At 45.4% G+C, this 19,495-nt stretch overlaps 1 protein-coding gene across 4 annotated transcripts in view; it reads right to left on the bottom strand.

Annotated features, from left to right (window-relative positions):
* Positions 1-225: 225 nt before the first annotated feature.
* Positions 226-19,495, bottom strand: part of LOC140359036 (keratin, type I cytoskeletal 18-like) — a 29,181-nt gene continuing 9,911 nt past the window's right edge. For 2 of the 4 annotated variants that reach the window (XR_011926824.1, XR_011926825.1), the window contains exons 3-8: positions 3,766-3,848; positions 3,549-3,705; positions 3,300-3,464; positions 1,809-1,934; positions 1,452-1,734; positions 226-354 (exon numbers count right to left, since the gene is read on the bottom strand). Coding sequence is in view for 2 of the 4 variants with exons in the window: in XM_072443909.1 (XP_072300010.1) it covers positions 315-354; positions 1,514-1,734; positions 1,809-1,934; positions 3,300-3,464; positions 3,549-3,705; positions 3,766-3,848 (792 nt within the window). In the remaining 2 variants the exon portion in view is untranslated. The remainder of the gene's footprint in view (positions 355-1,451; positions 1,735-1,808; positions 1,935-3,299; positions 3,465-3,548; positions 3,706-3,765; positions 3,849-19,495) is intronic. The other 2 variants (XM_072443909.1, XM_072443910.1) reach the window with 1 other exon arrangement.

The following is a 19,495-nucleotide window of genomic DNA, read 5'->3' as shown; positions in this document are numbered from 1 at the left end:
TCATTGTATAATAACTGTGAAAAAATAAAGGTTTCTACTTCGCGGATTTCGCCTATTGCAGGTTCGTAACCCCCGCGATAAACGAGGGTTCACTGTAGTCAAAAGCATCAACTCATTCTCCTGTATCGCTGGGTCTGGAGAACATCGTGTGGATTGTTTCAGATGAATGGTGTAAATCAGACACACAAACACACAATGACACACAATGACACACAATGACACACATCGGGTGAACGAACAAGCTTTATTGGCGACAGTGTTTCGCTCGGATCGTGGCAGGTTCAGTGCTGGTTTCTTCTGTGAGTTTGAGGTCTTCAGCTGGACGCGGCGAGTTCCTCCAGCGCGTCCTGGAGTCTGCAACACCAGGGTTTGAGTTCATGAGGAGAACGACAGAGGAGAAGGACAGAAGAGAAGGACAGAAGAGAAGGACAGAAGAGAAGGACAGAAGAGAACGACAGAAGAGAACGACAGAAGAGAAGGACAGAAAAGAACGACAGAAAAGAACGACAGAAAAGAACGACTGAAAAGAACGACAGAAGAGAACCACAGAAGAGAACGACAGAGAACGACAGAAAAGAACGACAGAAAAGAACGACAGAAGAGAACGACAGAAAAGAACGACAGAAAAGAACGACTGAAAAGAACGACAGAAGAGAACCACAGAAGAGAACCACAGAAGAGAACGACAGAAGAGAACGACAGAAGAGAACGACAGAAGAGAACGACAGAAGAGAACGACAGAAAAGAATGACTGACAAGAACGACAGAAGAGAACCACAGAAGAGAACGACAGAGAACGACAGAAGAGAACGACAGAAGAGAACGACAGAAGAGAACGACAGAGAACGACAGAAGAGAACGACAGAAGAGAACGACAGAAGAGAACGACAGAAGAGAACGACAGAAGAGAACGACAGAAGAGAACCACAGAAGAGAACGACAGAGAACCACAGAAGAGAACGACAGAAGAGAACGACAGAAGAGAACGACAGAAGAGAACGACAGAAGAGAACGACAGAAAAGAATGACAGAAGAGAAGGACAGAAGAGAACGACAGAAGAGAACAACAGAGTGCGCGTTCTGGACTTCAGATCGCAGAACGTCACACGTGATGGTCCGGTCGTTCCTCACTACGCTCTTCAAATACTACTACGTACAGTCATGTGGACCTGAAGTAACAGAACTGCAGGGAGTATTTGTCGATTCAGTTACTCATGTATTTGAAGCGTTTCTCGTGAATAGAGGAGACTGCGGTGGCTCACGTGGTCAAAAAAAGACCTAAACTCTTTTTTTACACTGTGATATTTGAGTCACTTTTACACCTACGTTCACCAACACTTGAAGTAAAGTCTAGGTCATAGTAGGTCTTTGTATGTTAGTAGTAGTATTTGTAGTAGTAGTATTAGTACTCAGGTTCTAGCACTAGTAGGAGTAGTCGTTGCAGTACTCACTTGAAGTCCCCTCCGTCCAGCAGGTTCTTTCATGTAGTAGTAGCAGTACCGTTAGTACTCACTTGAAGTCCCCTCCGTCCAGCAGGTTCTTGTAGGTGGCGATCTCGGCCTCCAGTTTGACCTTGATGTTGAGCAGGGCCTGGTAGTCCTGCGTCTGCTGCTGGATGTTCGCCCGCAGCTGCGTAAGCTCCTCCTCCAGGCGCATCAGGATGGCGTTGTACTTCTCCATCTCCATGTTGTTCCTCATCTCCGTGTTCCTCAGCGTGTCCTCCAGAGACGCTTTCTGCAGACCAGAAGGACAAAGGTGTAGAGAAGAATCCGGTCTTAAAAGTCCTAAAGTTACTGAGGTGTTCTGACCAGGCTTTGTTGTGAGGCCAGTTCGATCTCCAGAGTCTGGATCTGTCGAGTCAAGTCGCTCCTCTCCATCTGAGCGCCCTGAAGAGCCTCTGTGTTCTGGGACACCTTCACCTGGACCTCCGAGATCTGACCACACGGGACAAACATGTGACCACACGAGACAAACATGTGACCACACGAGACAAACGTGATCACACGACGCAAACATGTGACCACACGAGACAAACGTGATCACATGAGGCAAACATGTGACCACACGAGACAAACATGTGACCACACGAGACAAACATGTGACCACACGAGACAAACATGTGACCACACGAGACAAACGTGATCACACGAGGCAAACATGTGACCACACGAGGCAAACATGTGACCACACGAGACAAACGTGATCACACGAGACAAACATGTGACCACACGAGACAAACATGTGACCACACGAGACAAACGTGATCACACGAGGCAAACATGTGACCACACGACGCAAACATGTGACCACACGAGACAAACGTGATCACATGAGGCAAACATGTGACCACACGAGACAAACATGTGACCACACGAGACAAACATGTGACCACACGAGACAAACATGTGACCACACGAGACAAACGTGATCACACGAGGCAAACATGTGACCACACGAGGCAAACATGTGACCACACGAGACAAACGTGATCACACGAGACAAACATGACCACACGAGACAAACATGTGACCACACAAGACAAACGTGATCACACGAGGCAAACATGTGACCACACGAGACAAACATGTGACCACACGAGACAAACATGTGACCACACGAGACAAACGTGATCACACGAGGCAAACATGTGACCACACGAGACAAACGTGATCACACGAGGCAAACATGTGACCACACGAGGCAAACATGTGACCACACGAGACAAACGTGATCACACGAGGCAAACATGTGACCACACAAGACAAACGTGATCACACGAGGCAAACATGTGACCACACGAGACAAACATGTGACCACACGAGACAAACATGTGACCACACGAGACAAACGTGATCACACGAGGCAAACATGTGACCTACATACACAAAACACTTGAAATATGTAAAGACTGATTTGTCCTAAACATGTAAGAACAGTCAAAATAATAAAACAACTCTTATTCTACTCTAAATGTGATGAGCATCTACAAATGTAACTGAGTTTAACCACTTCCTCTTACGCTGTACTTACACTGATTACTACTAAGTCCTATACAAGTACTTCTATGACCTCTTCTACAACTTCAACGCCTACGAGACTACTTAAACAGTTCCAGGACTACTTCAGTCCCCCGCTCGGTCTTGGTCCCTGGTCTCGGCCCCTTGTCCCTGGTCTTGGCCCCTGGTCTCTTCCCCTGGCCCCTTGTCTCGGTCCCTGGCCCCTGGTCTCGTTCCCTGGCCCCTGCTCTCTCACCCTGGTCTTGCCCCTGGTCTAGGCCCCTGGCCCCTGGTCTCTCTGACCTGGTTTTCGTGCCAGCGCTTCAGCTCCTCTGCGTTCTTCAGAGCCATCTTCTCGTAGTTGCCCCTCACGTCCTCCATAATCTGAGACAGGTCCTGTCCTTTAGGCGCGTCCACGTCCACCTGAACGCCGGACTGAGAGATCTGACCACGCATCTCCATCAGCTCCTGCCAGAAGGAAACGGTCAGAAGAAAGAGTCAGTCAAATGTGAAGAGCAGTGAGTGTAAAAGCGCAGAGGAGCACGTTCTAACGTTCTCGTGGTTCTTCTTGAGGAAGGCGAGCTCCTCCTTCACGGCCTCGATCTCGCTCTCGATGTTCATGCGGCTCATGTTTGTCTCGTCGATGAGTTTCTTCAGTCCGGCGATATCGGCCTCGACCGACTGACGGATTGAGGTCTCGTTATCGAACCTGCCGAGGAAAGTATTCAGAACCACACTCTACCAAGTACTACCAACTACTTATACTCACTTTACTTTGAAGTCATCTGCAGCCAGGCGCGCATTATCGATCTGCAGCACTAACCGCGCGTTCTCCGTGATGCGGTCGAAAATCTGAAATAACAATGACATTTGTGTCAAATTTTACCCATTGATTTGGCTGAATTTATAACAGAATAAACATCACATGATCCGACACAGAGGAGGAACTGAGAAGGAGCAGAAGAGGAGCAGAGGAGGAGCAGAGGAGGTGCTGAGGAGGAGCTGAGGAGGAGCTGAGGAGCAGAGAAGGAGCAGAAGAGGGGAGGAGCTGAGGAGCCAAGGAGGAGCTTAGAAGGAGCAGATGAGCAGAGGAGCAGAGGAGGAGAGGAGGAGCTGAGGAGGGGCTGAGGACGAGCTGAGGAGCAGAGGAGGAGGAGGAGAGGAGGAGCTGAGGAGGGGCTGAGGACGAGCTGAGGAGCAGAGGAGGAGGAAGGGAGGAGGAGCTGAGGAGCGAACTAGGAGCTGAGGAGGAGGAGGTTAGGAGGGGAGGAGCAGCGGAGGGGTTTATAATTTCACTTCCTGTTTGTAATTGATGACATCACACTAGGATATTACCCAGAAAACTCTGGGCAAAAACAAAATTTGTATTTAACAAATAAAAATATATGAGAGCGACTTTATTTAGTTGAATTAATGTTTAGAGAGTCAAAAAAAAGTTGTTTCTTTGTGTAAATTCTGCAAAAACTTTGACTGGTGTGATGTCACTTCCTGTCATTTTCTACACATGCGTGTATCTGTGCTTAAACTGCCCCGCCCCCTGCCAAAACTGCCCCGCCCCCTGCTAAAACTGCCCCGCCCCCTGCCTAAATTGCCCCGCCCCCTGCTGTGCCCAAACTCTGAAGAATGTGACTGTTCGACTCGAGTCTTTGTGAGCGTGAAAGGTCAAAAACATTTAGAATTCATGATTATTTCTACTTCACAACAAGAAGTTTGAGAAGTTTGAGTAAATAATGTTTTTGTTTCTGGAGTAAAAGACGTTTGTGTTTGTGTTTTTGATTATTATTATTATTAAAGTGTGATTATTTGTTGCTGTCGTTGAGTTCTGACTCGCGGTGGAAGGAAAGTGCAGTACTTTGAAGGAAAGTGCAGTACTTTGTTTGAAGGAAAGTGCAGTCTTTGTTTGAAGGAAAGTGCAGTACTTTGTTGGAAGGAAAGTGCAGTACTTTGTTGGAAGGAAAGTGCAGTACTTTGTTTGAAGGAAAGTGCAGTACTTTGTTGGAAGGAAAGTGCAGTACTTTGTTTGAAGGAAAGTGCAGTACTCTGTTTGAAGGAAAGTGCAGTACTTTGTTTGAAGGAAAGTGCAGTACTCTGTTTGAAGGAAAGTGCAGTACTCTGTTTGAAGGAAAGTGCAGTACTCTGTTTGAAGGAAAGTGCAGTACTTTGTTGGAAGGAAAGTGCAGGACTTTGTTGGAAGGAAAGTGCAGTACTTTGTTTGAAGGAAAGTGCAGTACTTTGTTGGAAGGAAAGTGCAGTACTTTGTTTGAAGGAAAGTGCAGTACTTTGTTTGAAGGAAAGTGCAGTACTCTGTTTGAAGGAAAGTGCAGTACTTTGTTTGAAGGAAAGTGCAGTACTCTGTTTGAAGGAAAGTGCAGTCTTTGTTTGAAGGAAAGTGCAGTACTTTGTTGGAAGGAAAGTGCAGTACTTTGTTGGAAGGAAAGTGCAGTACTTTGTTGGAAGGAAAGTGCAGTACTTTGTTTGAAGGAAAGTGCAGTACTTTGTTGGAAGGAAAGTGCAGTACTTTGTTTGAAGGAAAGTGCAGTACTTTGTTTGAAGGAAAGTGCAGTACTCTGTTTGAAGGAAAGTGCAGTACTTTGTTTGAAGGAAAGTGCAGTACTCTGTTTGAAGGAAAGTGCAGTACTCTGTTTGAAGGAAAGTGCAGTACTCTGTTTGAAGGAAAGTGCAGTACTTTGTTGGAAGGAAAGTGCAGTACTTTGTTGGAAGGAAAGTGCAGTACTTTGTTTGAAGGAAAGTGCAGTACTTTGTTTGAAGGAAAGTGCAGTACTTTGTTTGAAGGAAAGTGCAGTACTCTGTTTGAAGGAAAGTGCAGTACTTTGAAGGAAAGTGCAGTACTTTGTTTGAAGGAAAGTGCAGTCTTTGTTTGAAGGAAAGTGCAGTACTTTGTTGGAAGGAAAGTGCAGTACTTTGTTGGAAGGAAAGTGCAGTACTTTGTTGGAAGGAAAGTGCAGTACTTTGTTTGAAGGAAAGTGCAGTACTTTGTTGGAAGGAAAGTGCAGTACTTTGTTTGAAGGAAAGTGCAGTACTTTGTTTGAAGGAAAGTGCAGTACTCTGTTTGAAGGAAAGTGCAGTACTTTGTTTGAAGGAAAGTGCAGTACTCTGTTTGAAGGAAAGTGCAGTACTCTGTTTGAAGGAAAGTGCAGTACTCTGTTTGAAGGAAAGTGCAGTACTTTGTTGGAAGGAAAGTGCAGGACTTTGTTGGAAGGAAAGTGCAGTACTTTGTTTGAAGGAAAGTGCAGTACTTTGTTGGAAGGAAAGTGCAGTACTTTGTTTGAAGGAAAGTGCAGTACTTTGTTTGAAGGAAAGTGCAGTACTCTGTTTGAAGGAAAGTGCAGTACTTTGTTTGAAGGAAAGTGCAGTACTCTGTTTGAAGGAAAGTGCAGTCTTTGTTTGAAGGAAAGTGCAGTACTTTGTTGGAAGGAAAGTGCAGTACTTTGTTGGAAGGAAAGTGCAGTACTTTGTTGGAAGGAAAGTGCAGTACTTTGTTTGAAGGAAAGTGCAGTACTTTGTTGGAAGGAAAGTGCAGTACTTTGTTTGAAGGAAAGTGCAGTACTTTGTTTGAAGGAAAGTGCAGTACTCTGTTTGAAGGAAAGTGCAGTACTTTGTTTGAAGGAAAGTGCAGTACTCTGTTTGAAGGAAAGTGCAGTACTCTGTTTGAAGGAAAGTGCAGTACTCTGTTTGAAGGAAAGTGCAGTACTTTGTTGGAAGGAAAGTGCAGTACTTTGTTGGAAGGAAAGTGCAGTACTTTGTTTGAAGGAAAGTGCAGTACTTTGTTTGAAGGAAAGTGCAGTACTTTGTTTGAAGGAAAGTGCAGTACTCTGTTTGAAGGAAAGTGCAGTACTTTGTTTGAAGGAAAGTGCAGTACTCTGTTTGAAGGAAAGTGCAGTACTCTGTTTGAAGGAAAGTGCAGTACTCTGTTTGAAGGAAAGTGCAGTACTTTGTTGGAAGGAAAGTGCAGTACTCTGTTTGAAGGAAAGTGCAGTACTCTGTTTGAAGGAAAGTGCAGTACTTTGTTGGAAGGAAAGTGCAGTACTCTGTTTGAAGGAAAGTGCAGTACTCTGTTTGAAGGAAAGTGCAGTACTTTGTTTGAAGGAAAGTGCAGTACTTTGTTGGAAGGAAAGTGCAGTACTTTGTTTGAATGAAAGTGCAGTACTTTGTTTGAAGGAAAGTGCAGTACTTTGTTGGAAGGCAAGTGCAGTACTTTGTTGGAAGGAAAGTGCAGTACTTTGTTTGAAGGAAAGTGCAGTACTTTGTTGGAAGGAAAGTGCAGTACTTTGTTTGAAGGAAAGTGCAGTACTTTGTTTGAAGGAAAGTGCAGTACTCTGTTTGAAGGAAAGTGCAGTACTTTGTTTGAAGGAAAGTGCAGTACTCTGTTTGAAGGAAAGTGCAGTACTCTGTTTGAAGGAAAGTGCAGTACTCTGTTTGAAGGAAAGTGCAGTACTTTGTTGGAAGGAAAGTGCAGTACTTTGTTGGAAGGAAAGTGCAGTACTTTGTTTGAAGGAAAGTGCAGTACTTTGTTTGAAGGAAAGTGCAGTACTTTGTTTGAAGGAAAGTGCAGTACTCTGTTTGAAGGAAAGTGCAGTACTTTGTTTGAAGGAAAGTGCAGTACTCTGTTTGAAGGAAAGTGCAGTACTCTGTTTGAAGGAAAGTGCAGTACTCTGTTTGAAGGAAAGTGCAGTACTTTGTTGGAAGGAAAGTGCAGTACTCTGTTTGAAGGAAAGTGCAGTACTCTGTTTGAAGGAAAGTGCAGTACTTTGTTGGAAGGAAAGTGCAGTACTCTGTTTGAAGGAAAGTGCAGTACTCTGTTTGAAGGAAAGTGCAGTACTTTGTTTGAAGGAAAGTGCAGTACTTTGTTGGAAGGAAAGTGCAGTACTTTGTTTGAATGAAAGTGCAGTACTTTGTTTGAAGGAAAGTGCAGTACTCTGTTTGAAGGAAAGTGCAGTACTCTGTTTGAAGGAAAGTGCAGTACTCTGTTTGAAGGAAAGTGCAGTACTCTGTTTGAAGGAAAGTGCAGTCTTTGTTTGAAGGAAAGTGCAGTACTTTGTTGGAAGGAAAGTGCAGTACTTTGTTGGAAGGAAAGTGCAGTACTTTGTTTGAAGGAAAGTGCAGTACTTTGTTGGAAGGAAAGTGCAGTACTTTGTTTGAAGGAAAGTGCAGTACTTTGTTTGAAGGAAAGTGCAGTACTCTGTTTGAAGGAAAGTGCAGTACTTTGTTTGAAGGAAAGTGCAGTACTCTGTTTGAAGGAAAGTGCAGTACTCTGTTTGAAGGAAAGTGCAGTACTCTGTTTGAAGGAAAGTGCAGTACTTTGTTGGAAGGAAAGTGCAGTACTTTGTTGGAAGGAAAGTGCAGTACTTTGTTTGAAGGAAAGTGCAGTACTTTGTTGGAAGGAAAGTGCAGTACTTTGTTTGAAGGAAAGTGCAGTACTTTGTTTGAAGGAAAGTGCAGTACTCTGTTTGAAGGAAAGTGCAGTACTCTGTTTGAAGGAAAGTGCAGTACTTTGTTGGAAGGAAAGTGCAGTACTCTGTTTGAAGGAAAGTGCAGTACTCTGTTTGAAGGAAAGTGCAGTACTTTGTTGGAAGGAAAGTGCAGTACTCTGTTTGAAGGAAAGTGCAGTACTCTGTTTGAAGGAAAGTGCAGTACTTTGTTTGAAGGAAAGTGCAGTACTTTGTTGGAAGGAAAGTGCAGTACTTTGTTTGAATGAAAGTGCAGTACTTTGTTTGAAGGAAAGTGCAGTACTTTGTTGGAAGGAAAGTGCAGTACTTTGTTGGAAGGAAAGTGCAGTACTTTGTTTGAAGGAAAGTGCAGTACTTTGTTGGAAGGAAAGTGCAGTACTTTGTTTGAAGGAAAGTGCAGTACTTTGTTTGAAGGAAAGTGCAGTACTCTGTTTGAAGGAAAGTGCAGTACTTTGTTTGAAGGAAAGTGCAGTACTCTGTTTGAAGGAAAGTGCAGTACTCTGTTTGAAGGAAAGTGCAGTACTCTGTTTGAAGGAAAGTGCAGTACTTTGTTGAAAGGAAAGTGCAGTACTTTGTTGGAAGGAAAGTGCAGTACTTTGTTTGAAGGAAAGTGCAGTACTTTGTTTGAAGGAAAGTGCAGTACTTTGTTTGAAGGAAAGTGCAGTACTCTGTTTGAAGGAAAGTGCAGTACTTTGTTTGAAGGAAAGTGCAGTACTCTGTTTGAAGGAAAGTGCAGTACTCTGTTTGAAGGAAAGTGCAGTACTCTGTTTGAAGGAAAGTGCAGTACTTTGTTGGAAGGAAAGTGCAGTACTCTGTTTGAAGGAAAGTGCAGTACTCTGTTTGAAGGAAAGTGCAGTACTTTGTTGGAAGGAAAGTGCAGTACTCTGTTTGAAGGAAAGTGCAGTACTCTGTTTGAAGGAAAGTGCAGTACTTTGTTTGAAGGAAAGTGCAGTACTTTGTTGGAAGGAAAGTGCAGTACTTTGTTTGAATGAAAGTGCAGTACTTTGTTTGAAGGAAAGTGCAGTACTCTGTTTGAAGGAAAGTGCAGTACTCTGTTTGAAGGAAAGTGCAGTACTCTGTTTGAAGGAAAGTGCAGTACTCTGTTTGAAGGAAAGTACAGTCTTTGTTTGAAGGAAAGTGCAGTACTTTGTTGGAAGGAAAGTGCAGTACTTTGTTGGAAGGAAAGTGCAGTACTTTGTTTGAAGGAAAGTGCAGTACTTTGTTGGAAGGAAAGTGCAGTACTTTGTTTGAAGGAAAGTGCAGTACTTTGTTTGAAGGAAAGTGCAGTACTCTGTTTGAAGGAAAGTGCAGTACTTTGTTTGAAGGAAAGTGCAGTACTTTGTTTGAAGGAAAGTGCAGTACTTTGTTTGAAGGAAAGTGCAGTACTCTGTTTGAAGGAAAGTGCAGTACTTTGTTTGAAGGAAAGTGCAGTACTCTGTTTGAAGGAAAGTGCAGTACTCTGTTTGAAGGAAAGTGCAGTACTCTGTTTGAAGGAAAGTGCAGTACTTTGTTGGAAGGAAAGTGCAGTACTCTGTTTGAAGGAAAGTGCAGTACTCTGTTTGAAGGAAAGTGCAGTACTTTGTTGGAAGGAAAGTGCAGTACTCTGTTTGAAGGAAAGTGCAGTACTCTGTTTGAAGGAAAGTGCAGTACTTTGTTTGAAGGAAAGTGCAGTACTTTGTTGGAAGGAAAGTGCAGTACTTTGTTTGAATGAAAGTGCAGTACTTTGTTTGAAGGAAAGTGCAGTACTTTGTTGGAAGGAAAGTGCAGTACTTTGTTGGAAGGAAAGTGCAGTACTTTGTTTGAAGGAAAGTGCAGTACTTTGTTGGAAGGAAAGTGCAGTACTTTGTTTGAAGGAAAGTGCAGTACTTTGTTTGAAGGAAAGTGCAGTACTCTGTTTGAAGGAAAGTGCAGTACTTTGTTTGAAGGAAAGTGCAGTACTCTGTTTGAAGGAAAGTGCAGTACTCTGTTTGAAGGAAAGTGCAGTACTCTGTTTGAAGGAAAGTGCAGTACTTTGTTGGAAGGAAAGTGCAGTACTTTGTTGGAAGGAAAGTGCAGTACTTTGTTTGAAGGAAAGTGCAGTACTTTGTTTGAAGGAAAGTGCAGTACTTTGTTTGAAGGAAAGTGCAGTACTCTGTTTGAAGGAAAGTGCAGTACTTTGTTTGAAGGAAAGTGCAGTACTCTGTTTGAAGGAAAGTGCAGTACTCTGTTTGAAGGAAAGTGCAGTACTCTGTTTGAAGGAAAGTGCAGTACTTTGTTGGAAGGAAAGTGCAGTACTCTGTTTGAAGGAAAGTGCAGTACTCTGTTTGAAGGAAAGTGCAGTACTATGTTGGAAGGAAAGTGCAGTACTCTGTTTGAAGGAAAGTGCAGTACTCTGTTTGAAGGAAAGTGCAGTACTTTGTTTGAAGGAAAGTGCAGTACTTTGTTGGAAGGAAAGTGCAGTACTTTGTTTGAATGAAAGTGCAGTACTTTGTTTGAAGGAAAGTGCAGTACTCTGTTTGAAGGAAAGTGCAGTACTCTGTTTGAAGGAAAGTGCAGTACTCTGTTTGAAGGAAAGTGCAGTACTCTGTTTGAAGGAAAGTGCAGTCTTTGTTTGAAGGAAAGTGCAGTACTTTGTTGGAAGGAAAGTGCAGTACTTTGTTGGAAGGAAAGTGCAGTACTTTGTTTGAAGGAAAGTGCAGTACTTTGTTGGAAGGAAAGTGCAGTACTTTGTTTGAAGGAAAGTGCAGTACTTTGTTTGAAGGAAAGTGCAGTACTCTGTTTGAAGGAAAGTGCAGTACTTTGTTTGAAGGAAAGTGCAGTACTCTGTTTGAAGGAAAGTGCAGTACTCTGTTTGAAGGAAAGTGCAGTACTCTGTTTGAAGGAAAGTGCAGTACTTTGTTGGAAGGAAAGTGCAGTACTTTGTTGGAAGGAAAGTGCAGTACTTTGTTTGAAGGAAAGTGCAGTACTTTGTTGGAAGGAAAGTGCAGTACTTTGTTTGAAGGAAAGTGCAGTACTTTGTTTGAAGGAAAGTGCAGTACTCTGTTTGAAGGAAAGTGCAGTACTTTGTTTGAAGGAAAGTGCAGTACTCTGTTTGAAGGAAAGTGCAGTACTCTGTTTGAAGGAAAGTGCAGTACTCTGTTTGAAGGAAAGTGCAGTACTTTGTTGGAAGGAAAGTGCAGTACTCTGTTTGAAGGAAAGTGCAGTACTCTGTTTGAAGGAAAGTGCAGTACTTTGTTGGAAGGAAAGTGCAGTACTCTGTTTGAAGGAAAGTGCAGTACTCTGTTTGAAGGAAAGTGCAGTACTTTGTTTGAAGGAAAGTGCAGTACTTTGTTGGAAGGAAAGTGCAGTACTTTGTTTGAATGAAAGTGCAGTACTTTGTTTGAAGGAAAGTGCAGTACTCTGTTTGAAGGAAAGTGCAGTACTCTGTTTGAAGGAAAGTGCAGTACTCTGTTTGAAGGAAAGTGCAGTACTTTGTTGGAAGGAAAGTGCAGTACTCTGTTTGAAGGAAAGTGCAGTATTCTGTTTGAAGGAAAGTGCAGTACTTTGTTTGAAGGAAAGTGCAGTACTTTGTTGGAAGGAAAGTGCAGTACTTTGTTTGAATGAAAGTGCAGTACTTTGTTTGAAGGAAAGTGCAGTTCTCTGTTTGAAGGAAAGTGCAGTACTCTGTTTGAAGGAAAGTGCTGTACTCTGTTTGAAGGAAAGTGCAGTACTTTGTTTGAAGGAAAGTGCAGTACTCTGTTTGAAGGAAAGTGCAGTACTCTGTTTGAAGGAAAGTGCAGTACTCTGTTTGAAGGAAAGTGCAGTACTTTGTTGGAAGGAAAGTGCAGTACTCTGTTTGAAGGAAAGTGCAGTACTCTGTTTGAAGGAAAGTGCAGTACTTTGTTGGAAGGAAAGTGCAGTACTCTGTTTGAAGGAAAGTGCAGTACTCTGTTTGAAGGAAAGTGCAGTACTCTGTTTGAAGGAAAGTGCAGTACTTTGTTGGAAGGAAAGTGCAGTACTTTGTTTGAATGAAAGTGCAGTACTTTGTTTGAAGGAAAGTGCAGTACTCTGTTTGAAGGAAAGTGCTGTACTCTGTTTGAAGGAAAGTGCAGTACTTTGTTTGAAGGAAAGTGCAGTACTCTGTTTGAAGGAAAGTGCAGTACTCTGTTTGAAGGAAAGTGCAGTACTCTGTTTGAAGGAAAGTGCAGTACTTTGTTGGAAGGAAAGTGCAGTACTCTGTTTGAAGGAAAGTGCAGTACTCTGTTTGAAGGAAAGTGCAGTACTTTGTTGGAAGGAAAGTGCAGTACTCTGTTTGAAGGAAAGTGCAGTACTCTGTTTGAAGGAAAGTGCAGTACTCTGTTTGAAGGAAAGTGCAGTACTCTGTTTGAAGGAAAGTGCAGTACTCTGTTTGCGGTGGGTGAGAATGTGAGCAGAAGAATGGGAAACAGATGTCTTCTTACGCGTCTAAGAGCCCTCCAAATACTGAATATCCATGTATATAAGTATTACATAACGCACAGAACGTGTTATATGTCCAGACGTGTCAAATTACTACGATTTGAAGTACTTTCTGCAGTTTAAACTCAAAGAAAGAAGGTCATTATTCAAACTAATAATTAAAATGGGCTAAAAACAGACGTAAAACACACACAAAAATGCAAGTTGAGAGGATTTTTGGACCTTTCCCGACGTAATATCATTAATAGATGTTTACGTCTCTAAACATCCGACATGTGAATCCACCCGGCCACCGCCCCGTGTGAGGGCGCGGGGGACGTCCCAATGTAACCGGCCATGTGACGGCCAAAGAATCTGAGGAGGAGGAGAACGATGTGGAACAGATGTGGGATCGACACGCGAGTCCAGCAGTGTGTGTGTCCAATGTGTGTGTGTGTCCAATGTGTGTGTGTCCAGTGTGTGTGTGTCCAATGTGTGTGTGTCCAGTGTGTGTGTGTCCAATGTGTGTGTGTCCAGTGTGTGTGTGTGTCCAGTGTGTTTGTGTCCAGTGTGTTTGTGTCCAATGTGTGTGTGTCCAGTGTGTGTGTGTCCAGTGTGTGTGTGTCCAGTGTGTGTGTGTCCAATGTTTGTGTGTCCAGTGTGTGTGTGTGTCCAGTGTGTTTGTGTCCAGTGTGTTTGTGTCCAATGTGTGTGTGTCCAGTGTGTGTGTGTCCAGTGTGTGTGTGTGTGTGTGTCCAGTGTGTGTGTGTCCAGTGTGTGTGTGTCCAATGTGTGTGTGTCCAGTGTGTGTGTGTCCAGTGTGTGTGTGTCCAGTGTGTGTGTGTCCAGTGTGTGTGTGTCCAGTGCGTGTGTGTCCAGTGTGTGTGTGTCCAGTGTGTGTGTGTCCAATGTGTGTGTGTCCAGTGTGTGTGTGTCCAGTGTGTTTGTGTCCAATGTGTGTGTGTCCAGTGTGTGTGTGTGTCCAGTGTGTGTGTGTCCAGTGTGTTTGTGTCCAATGTGTGTGTGTCCAGTGTGTGTGTGTCCAGTGTGTGTGTGTCCAGTGTGTGTGTGTGTGTCCAGTGTGTGTGTGTTCAATGTGTGTGTGTCCAATGTGTGTGTGTCCAGTGTGTGTGTGTCCAGTGTGTGTGTGTCCAGTGTGTGTGTGTCCAGTGTGTTTGTGTCCAATGTGTGTGTGTCCAATGTGTGTGTGTCCAGTGTGTTTGTGTCCAGTGTGTGTGTGTCCAGTGTGTGTGTGTCCAGTGTGTTTGTGTCCAGTGTGTGTGTGTCCAGTTTGTGTGTGTCCAGTGTGTTTGTGTCCAGTGTGTGTGTGTCCAGTGTGTGTGTGTCCAGTGTGTGTGTGTCCAATGTGTGTGTGTCCAGTGTGTGTGTGTCCAGTGTGTGTGTGTGTCCAGTGTGTTTGTGTCCAGTGTGTTTGTGTCCAATGTGTGTGTGTCCAGTGTGTGTGTGTGTCCAGTGTGTGTGTGTGTCCAGTGTGTTTGTGTCCAGTGTGTTTGTGTCCAATGTGTGTGTGTCCAGTGTGTGTGTGTCCAGTGTGTGTGTGTCCAGTGTGTTTGTGTCCAGTGTGTGTGTGTCCAGTGTGTTTGTGTCCAGTGTGTTTGTGTCCAATGTGTGTGTGTCCAGTGTGTTTGTGTCCAGTGTGTGTGTGTCCAGTGTGTGTGTGTCCAGTGTGTGTGTGTCCAGTGTGTTTGTGTCCAATGTGTGTGTGTCCAGTGTGTGTGTCCAATGTGTGTGTGTCCAGTGTGTGTGTGTCCAATGTGTGTGTGTCCAGTGTATGTGTGTCCAGTGTGTGTGTGTCCAGTGTGTGTGTGTCCAATGTGTGTGTGTCCAGTGTGTGTGTGTCCAATGTGTGTGTGTCCAGTGTGTGTGTATCCAGCAGTGTGTGTGTCCAGTGTGTGTGTGTCCAATGTGTGTGTGTCCAGTGTGTGTGTGTCCAATGTGTGTGTGTCCAATGTGTGTGTGTCCAGTGTGTGTGTGTCCAGTGTGTGTGTGTCCAATGTGTGTGTGTCCAATGTGTGTGTGTCCAATGTGTGTGTGTGTCCAATGTGTGTGTGTCCAATGTGTGTGTGTCCAATGTGTGTGTGTGTCCAATGTGTGTGTGTCCAGTGTGTGTGTCCAGTGTGTGTGTGTGTGTCCGGTGTGTGTGTGTGTGTCCAGTGTGTGTGTGTCCAGTGTGTGTGTCCAGTGTGTGTGTGTGTGTCCAGTGTGTGTGTGTCCAGTGTGTGTGTGTGTCCAATGTGTGTGTGTCCAGTGTGTGTGTCCAGTGTGTTTGTGTGTGTCCGGTGTGTGTGTGTGTGTCCAGTGTGTGTGTGTCCAGTGTGTGTGTCCAGTGTGTGTGTGTGTGTCCAGTGTGTGTGTGTCCAGTGTGTGTGTGTGTGTGTGTGTGTGTGTGTGTCCAGTGTGTGTGTGTGTATGTGTGTGTGTCCAGTGTGTGTGTGTCCAGTGTGTGTGTGTGTCCAGTGTGTGTGTGTGTGTATGTGTCCAGTGTGTGTGTGTGTGTGTGTGTGTGTGTGTCCAGTGTGTGTGTGTCCAGTGTGTGTGTGTGTGTGTGTCCAGTGTGTGTGTGTCCAGTGTGTGTGTGTGTGTGTATGTGTGTGTCCAGTGTGTGTGTGTGTGTGTGTGTGTGTGTGTCCAGTGTGTGTGTGTCCAGTGTGTGTGTGTGTGTGTGTATGTGTCCAGTGTGTGTGTGTGTGTGTCCAGTGTGTGTGTACAGTGTGTGTGTGTCCAGTGTGTGTGTGTCCAATGTGTGTGTGTCCAGTGTGTGTGTGTGTGTATGTGTCCAGTGTGTGTGTGTGTGTATGTGTCCAGTGTGTGTGTGTGTGTGTGTGTGTCCAGTGTGTTTGTGTCCAATGTGTGTGTGTCCAGTGTGTTTGTGTCCAATGTGTGTGTGTCCAGTGTGTGTGTGTCCAGTGTGTTTGTGTCCAATGTGTGTGTGTGTGTGTGTGTGTCCAGTGTGTGTGTGTCCAGTGTGTGTGTGTGTGTGTGTCCAGTGTGTGTGTGTCCAGTGTGTGTGTGTGTGTGTGTGTGTCCAGTGTGTGTGTGTCCAGTGTGTGTGTGTGTGTGTGTCCAGTGTGTGTGTGTCCAGTGTGTGTGTGTGTGTGTATGTGTGTGTCCAGTGTGTGTGTGTGTGTGTGTGTGTGTGTGTCCAGTGTGTGTGTGTCCAGTGTGTGTGTGTGTGTGTCCAGTGTGTGTGTACAGTGTGTGTGTGTCCAGTGTGTGTGTGTCCAATGTGTGTGTGTCCAGTGTGTTTGTGTCCAATGTGTGTGTGTCCAGTGTGTGTGTGTGTGTGTGTATGTGTCCAGTGTGTGTGTGTGTGTGTGTGTGTCCAGTGTGTTTGTGTCCAATGTGTGTGTGTCCAGTGTGTTTGTGTCCAATGTGTGTGTGTCCAGTGTGTGTGTGTCCAGTGTGTTTGTGTCCAATGTGTGTGTGTCCAGTGTGTGTGTGTCCAGTGTGTGTGTGTGTGTTTGTCCAGTGTGTGTGTGTTCAATGTGTGTGTGTCCAATGTGTGTGTGTCCAGTGTGTGTGTGTCCAGTGTGTGTGTGTGTGTCCGGTGTGTGTGTGTGTGTGTGTCCAGTGTGTGTGTGTCCAGTGTGTGTGTCCAGTGTGTGTGTGTGTGTGTGTGTGTCCAGTGTGTGTGTGTGTGTGTGTGTGTTTGTGTGTGTCCAGTGTGTGTGTGTGCCCAGTGTGTGTGTGTGTATGTGTGTGTGTCCAGTGTGTGTGTGTCCAGTGTGTGTGTGTGTCCAGTGTGTGTGTGTGTGTGTGTATGTGTCCAGTGTGTGTGTGTGTGTGTGTGTGTCCAGTGTGTGTGTGTGTGTGTGTGTGTCCAGTGTGTGTGTGTGTGTGTGTGTATGTGTGTGTCCAGTGTGTGTGTGTATGTGTGTGTGTCCAGTGTGTGTGTGTGTGTGTGTATGTGTCCAGTGTGTGTGTGTGTGTGTCCAGTGTGTTTGTCCAGTGTGTGTGTGTGTATGAGTGTGTGTCCAGTGTGTGTGTGTCCAGTGTGTGTGTGTTCAGTGTGTGTGTGTTCAGTGTGTGTGTGTGTGTGTGTGTATGTATGTGTCCAGTGTGTGTGTGTGTGTGTGTCCAGTGTGTGTGTGTCCAGTGTGTGTGTGTGTGTGTCCAGTATGTGTGTGTCCAGTGTGTGTGTGTCCAGTGTGTTTGTGTCCAATGTGTGTGTGTCCAGTGTGTGTGTGTGTGTATGTGTGTGTGTGTGTGTGTGTGTGTGTCCAGTGTGTTTGTGTCCAATGTGTGTGTGTCCAGTGTGTTTGTGTCCAATGTGTGTGTGTCCAGTGTGTGTGTGTCCAGTGTGTTTGTGTCCAATGTGTGTGTGTCCAGTGTGTGTGTGTCCAGTGTGTGTGTGTGTGTGTGTCCAGTGTGTGTGTGTCCAGTGTGTGTGTGTCCAATGTGTGTGTGTCCAGTGTGTGTGTGTCCAGTGTGTGTGTGTCCAGTGTGTGTGTGTCCAGTGTGTGTGTGTCCAGTGCGTGTGTGTCCAGTGTGTGTGTGTCCAGTGTGTGTGTGTCCAATGTGTGTGTGTCCAGTGTGTGTGTGTCCAGTGTGTTTGTGTCCAGTGTGTGTGTGTCCAGTGTGTGTGTGTGTCCAGTGTGTGTGTGTCCAGTGTGTTTGTGTCCAATGTGTGTGTGTCCAGTGTGTGTGTGTCCAGTGTGTGTGTGTCCAGTGTGTGTGTGTGTGTCCAGTGTGTGTGTGTTCAATGTGTGTGTGTCCAATGTGTGTGTGTCCAGTGTGTGTGTGTCCAGTGTGTGTGTGTCCAGTGTGTGTGTGTCCAGTGTGTTTGTGTCCAATGTGTGTGTGTCCAATGTGTGTGTGTCCAGTGTGTTTGTGTCCAGTGTGTGTGTGTCCAGTGTGTGTGTGTCCAGTGTGTTTGTGTCCAGTGTGTGTGTGTCCAGTTTGTGTGTGTCCAGTGTGTTTGTGTCCAGTGTGTGTGTGTCCAGTGTGTGTGTGTCCAGTGTGTGTGTGTCCAATGTGTGTGTGTCCAGTGTGTGTGTGTCCAGTGTGTGTGTGTGTCCAGTGTGTTTGTGTCCAGTGTGTTTGTGTCCAATGTGTGTGTGTCCAGTGTGTGTGTGTGTCCAGTGTGTGTGTGTGTCCAGTGTGTTTGTGTCCAGTGTGTTTGTGTCCAATGTGTGTGTGTCCAGTGTGTGTGTGTCCAGTGTGTGTGTGTCCAGTGTGTTTGTGTCCAGTGTGTGTGTGTCCAGTGTGTTTGTGTCCAGTGTGTTTGTGTCCAATGTGTGTGTGTCCAGTGTGTTTGTGTCCAGTGTGTGTGTGTCCAATGTGTGTGTGTCCAGTGTGTTTGTGTCCAATGTGTGTGTGTGCAGTGTGTTTGTGTCCAATGTGTGTGTGTCCAGTGTGTGTGTGTCCAGTGTGTGTGTGTCCAGTGTGTGTGTGTCCAGTGTGTGTGTGTCCAATGTGTGTGTGTCCAGTGTGTGTGTGTCCAATGTGTGTGTGTCCAGTGTGTGTGTATCCAGCAGTGTGTGTGTCCAGTGTGTGTGTGTCCAATGTGTGTGTGTCCAGTGTGTGTGTGTCCAATGTGTGTGTGTCCAATGTGTGTGTGTCCAGTGTGTGTGTGTCCAGTGTGTGTGTGTCCAATGTGTGTGTGTCCAATGTGTGTGTGTCCAATGTGTGTGTGTGTCCAATGTGTGTGTGTCCAATGTGTGTGTGTCCAATGTGTGTGTGTGTCCAATGTGTGTGTGTCCAGTGTGTGTGTCCAGTGTGTGTGTGTGTGTCCGGTGTGTGTGTGTGTGTCCAGTGTGTGTGTGTCCAGTGTGTGTGTCCAGTGTGTGTGTGTGTGTCCAGTGTGTGTGTGTCCAGTGTGTGTGTGTGTCCAATGTGTGTGTGTCCAGTGTGTGTGTCCAGTGTGTTTGTGTGTGTCCGGTGTGTGTGTGTGTGTCCAGTGTGTGTGTGTCCAGTGTGTGTGTCCAGTGTGTGTGTGTGTGTCCAGTGTGTGTGTGTCCAGTGTGTGTGTGTGTGTGTGTGTGTGTGTGTGTCCAGTGTGTGTGTGTGTATGTGTGTGTGTCCAGTGTGTGTGTGTCCAGTGTGTGTGTGTGTCCAGTGTGTGTGTGTGTGTATGTGTCCAGTGTGTGTGTGTGTGTGTGTGTGTGTGTGTGTCCAGTGTGTGTGTGTCCAGTGTGTGTGTGTGTGTGTGTCCAGTGTGTGTGTGTCCAGTGTGTGTGTGTGTGTGTATGTGTGTGTCCAGTGTGTGTGTGTGTGTGTGTGTGTGTGTGTCCAGTGTGTGTGTGTCCAGTGTGTGTGTGTGTGTGTGTATGTGTCCAGTGTGTGTGTGTGTGTGTCCAGTGTGTGTGTACAGTGTGTGTGTGTCCAGTGTGTGTGTGTCCAATGTGTGTGTGTCCAGTGTGTGTGTGTGTGTATGTGTCCAGTGTGTGTGTGTGTGTATGTGTCCAGTGTGTGTGTGTGTGTGTGTGTGTCCAGTGTGTTTGTGTCCAATGTGTGTGTGTCCAGTGTGTTTGTGTCCAATGTGTGTGTGTCCAGTGTGTGTGTGTCCAGTGTGTTTGTGTCCAATGTGTGTGTGTGTGTGTGTGTGTCCAGTGTGTGTGTGTCCAGTGTGTGTGTGTGTGTGTGTCCAGTGTGTGTGTGTCCAGTGTGTGTGTG

The sequence above is a fragment of the Eucyclogobius newberryi genome, unplaced genomic scaffold, assembly GCF_026437365.1.
Source record: "Eucyclogobius newberryi isolate DKJ021-1_F unplaced genomic scaffold, fEucNew1.0.hap1 SCAF_133, whole genome shotgun sequence".
NCBI classification, from domain to species: domain Eukaryota; kingdom Metazoa; phylum Chordata; class Actinopteri; order Gobiiformes; family Gobiidae; genus Eucyclogobius; species Eucyclogobius newberryi.
The sequence above is the reverse complement of the archived record's forward strand: the minus strand, read 5'-3'. Positions and strand labels throughout refer to the sequence as shown.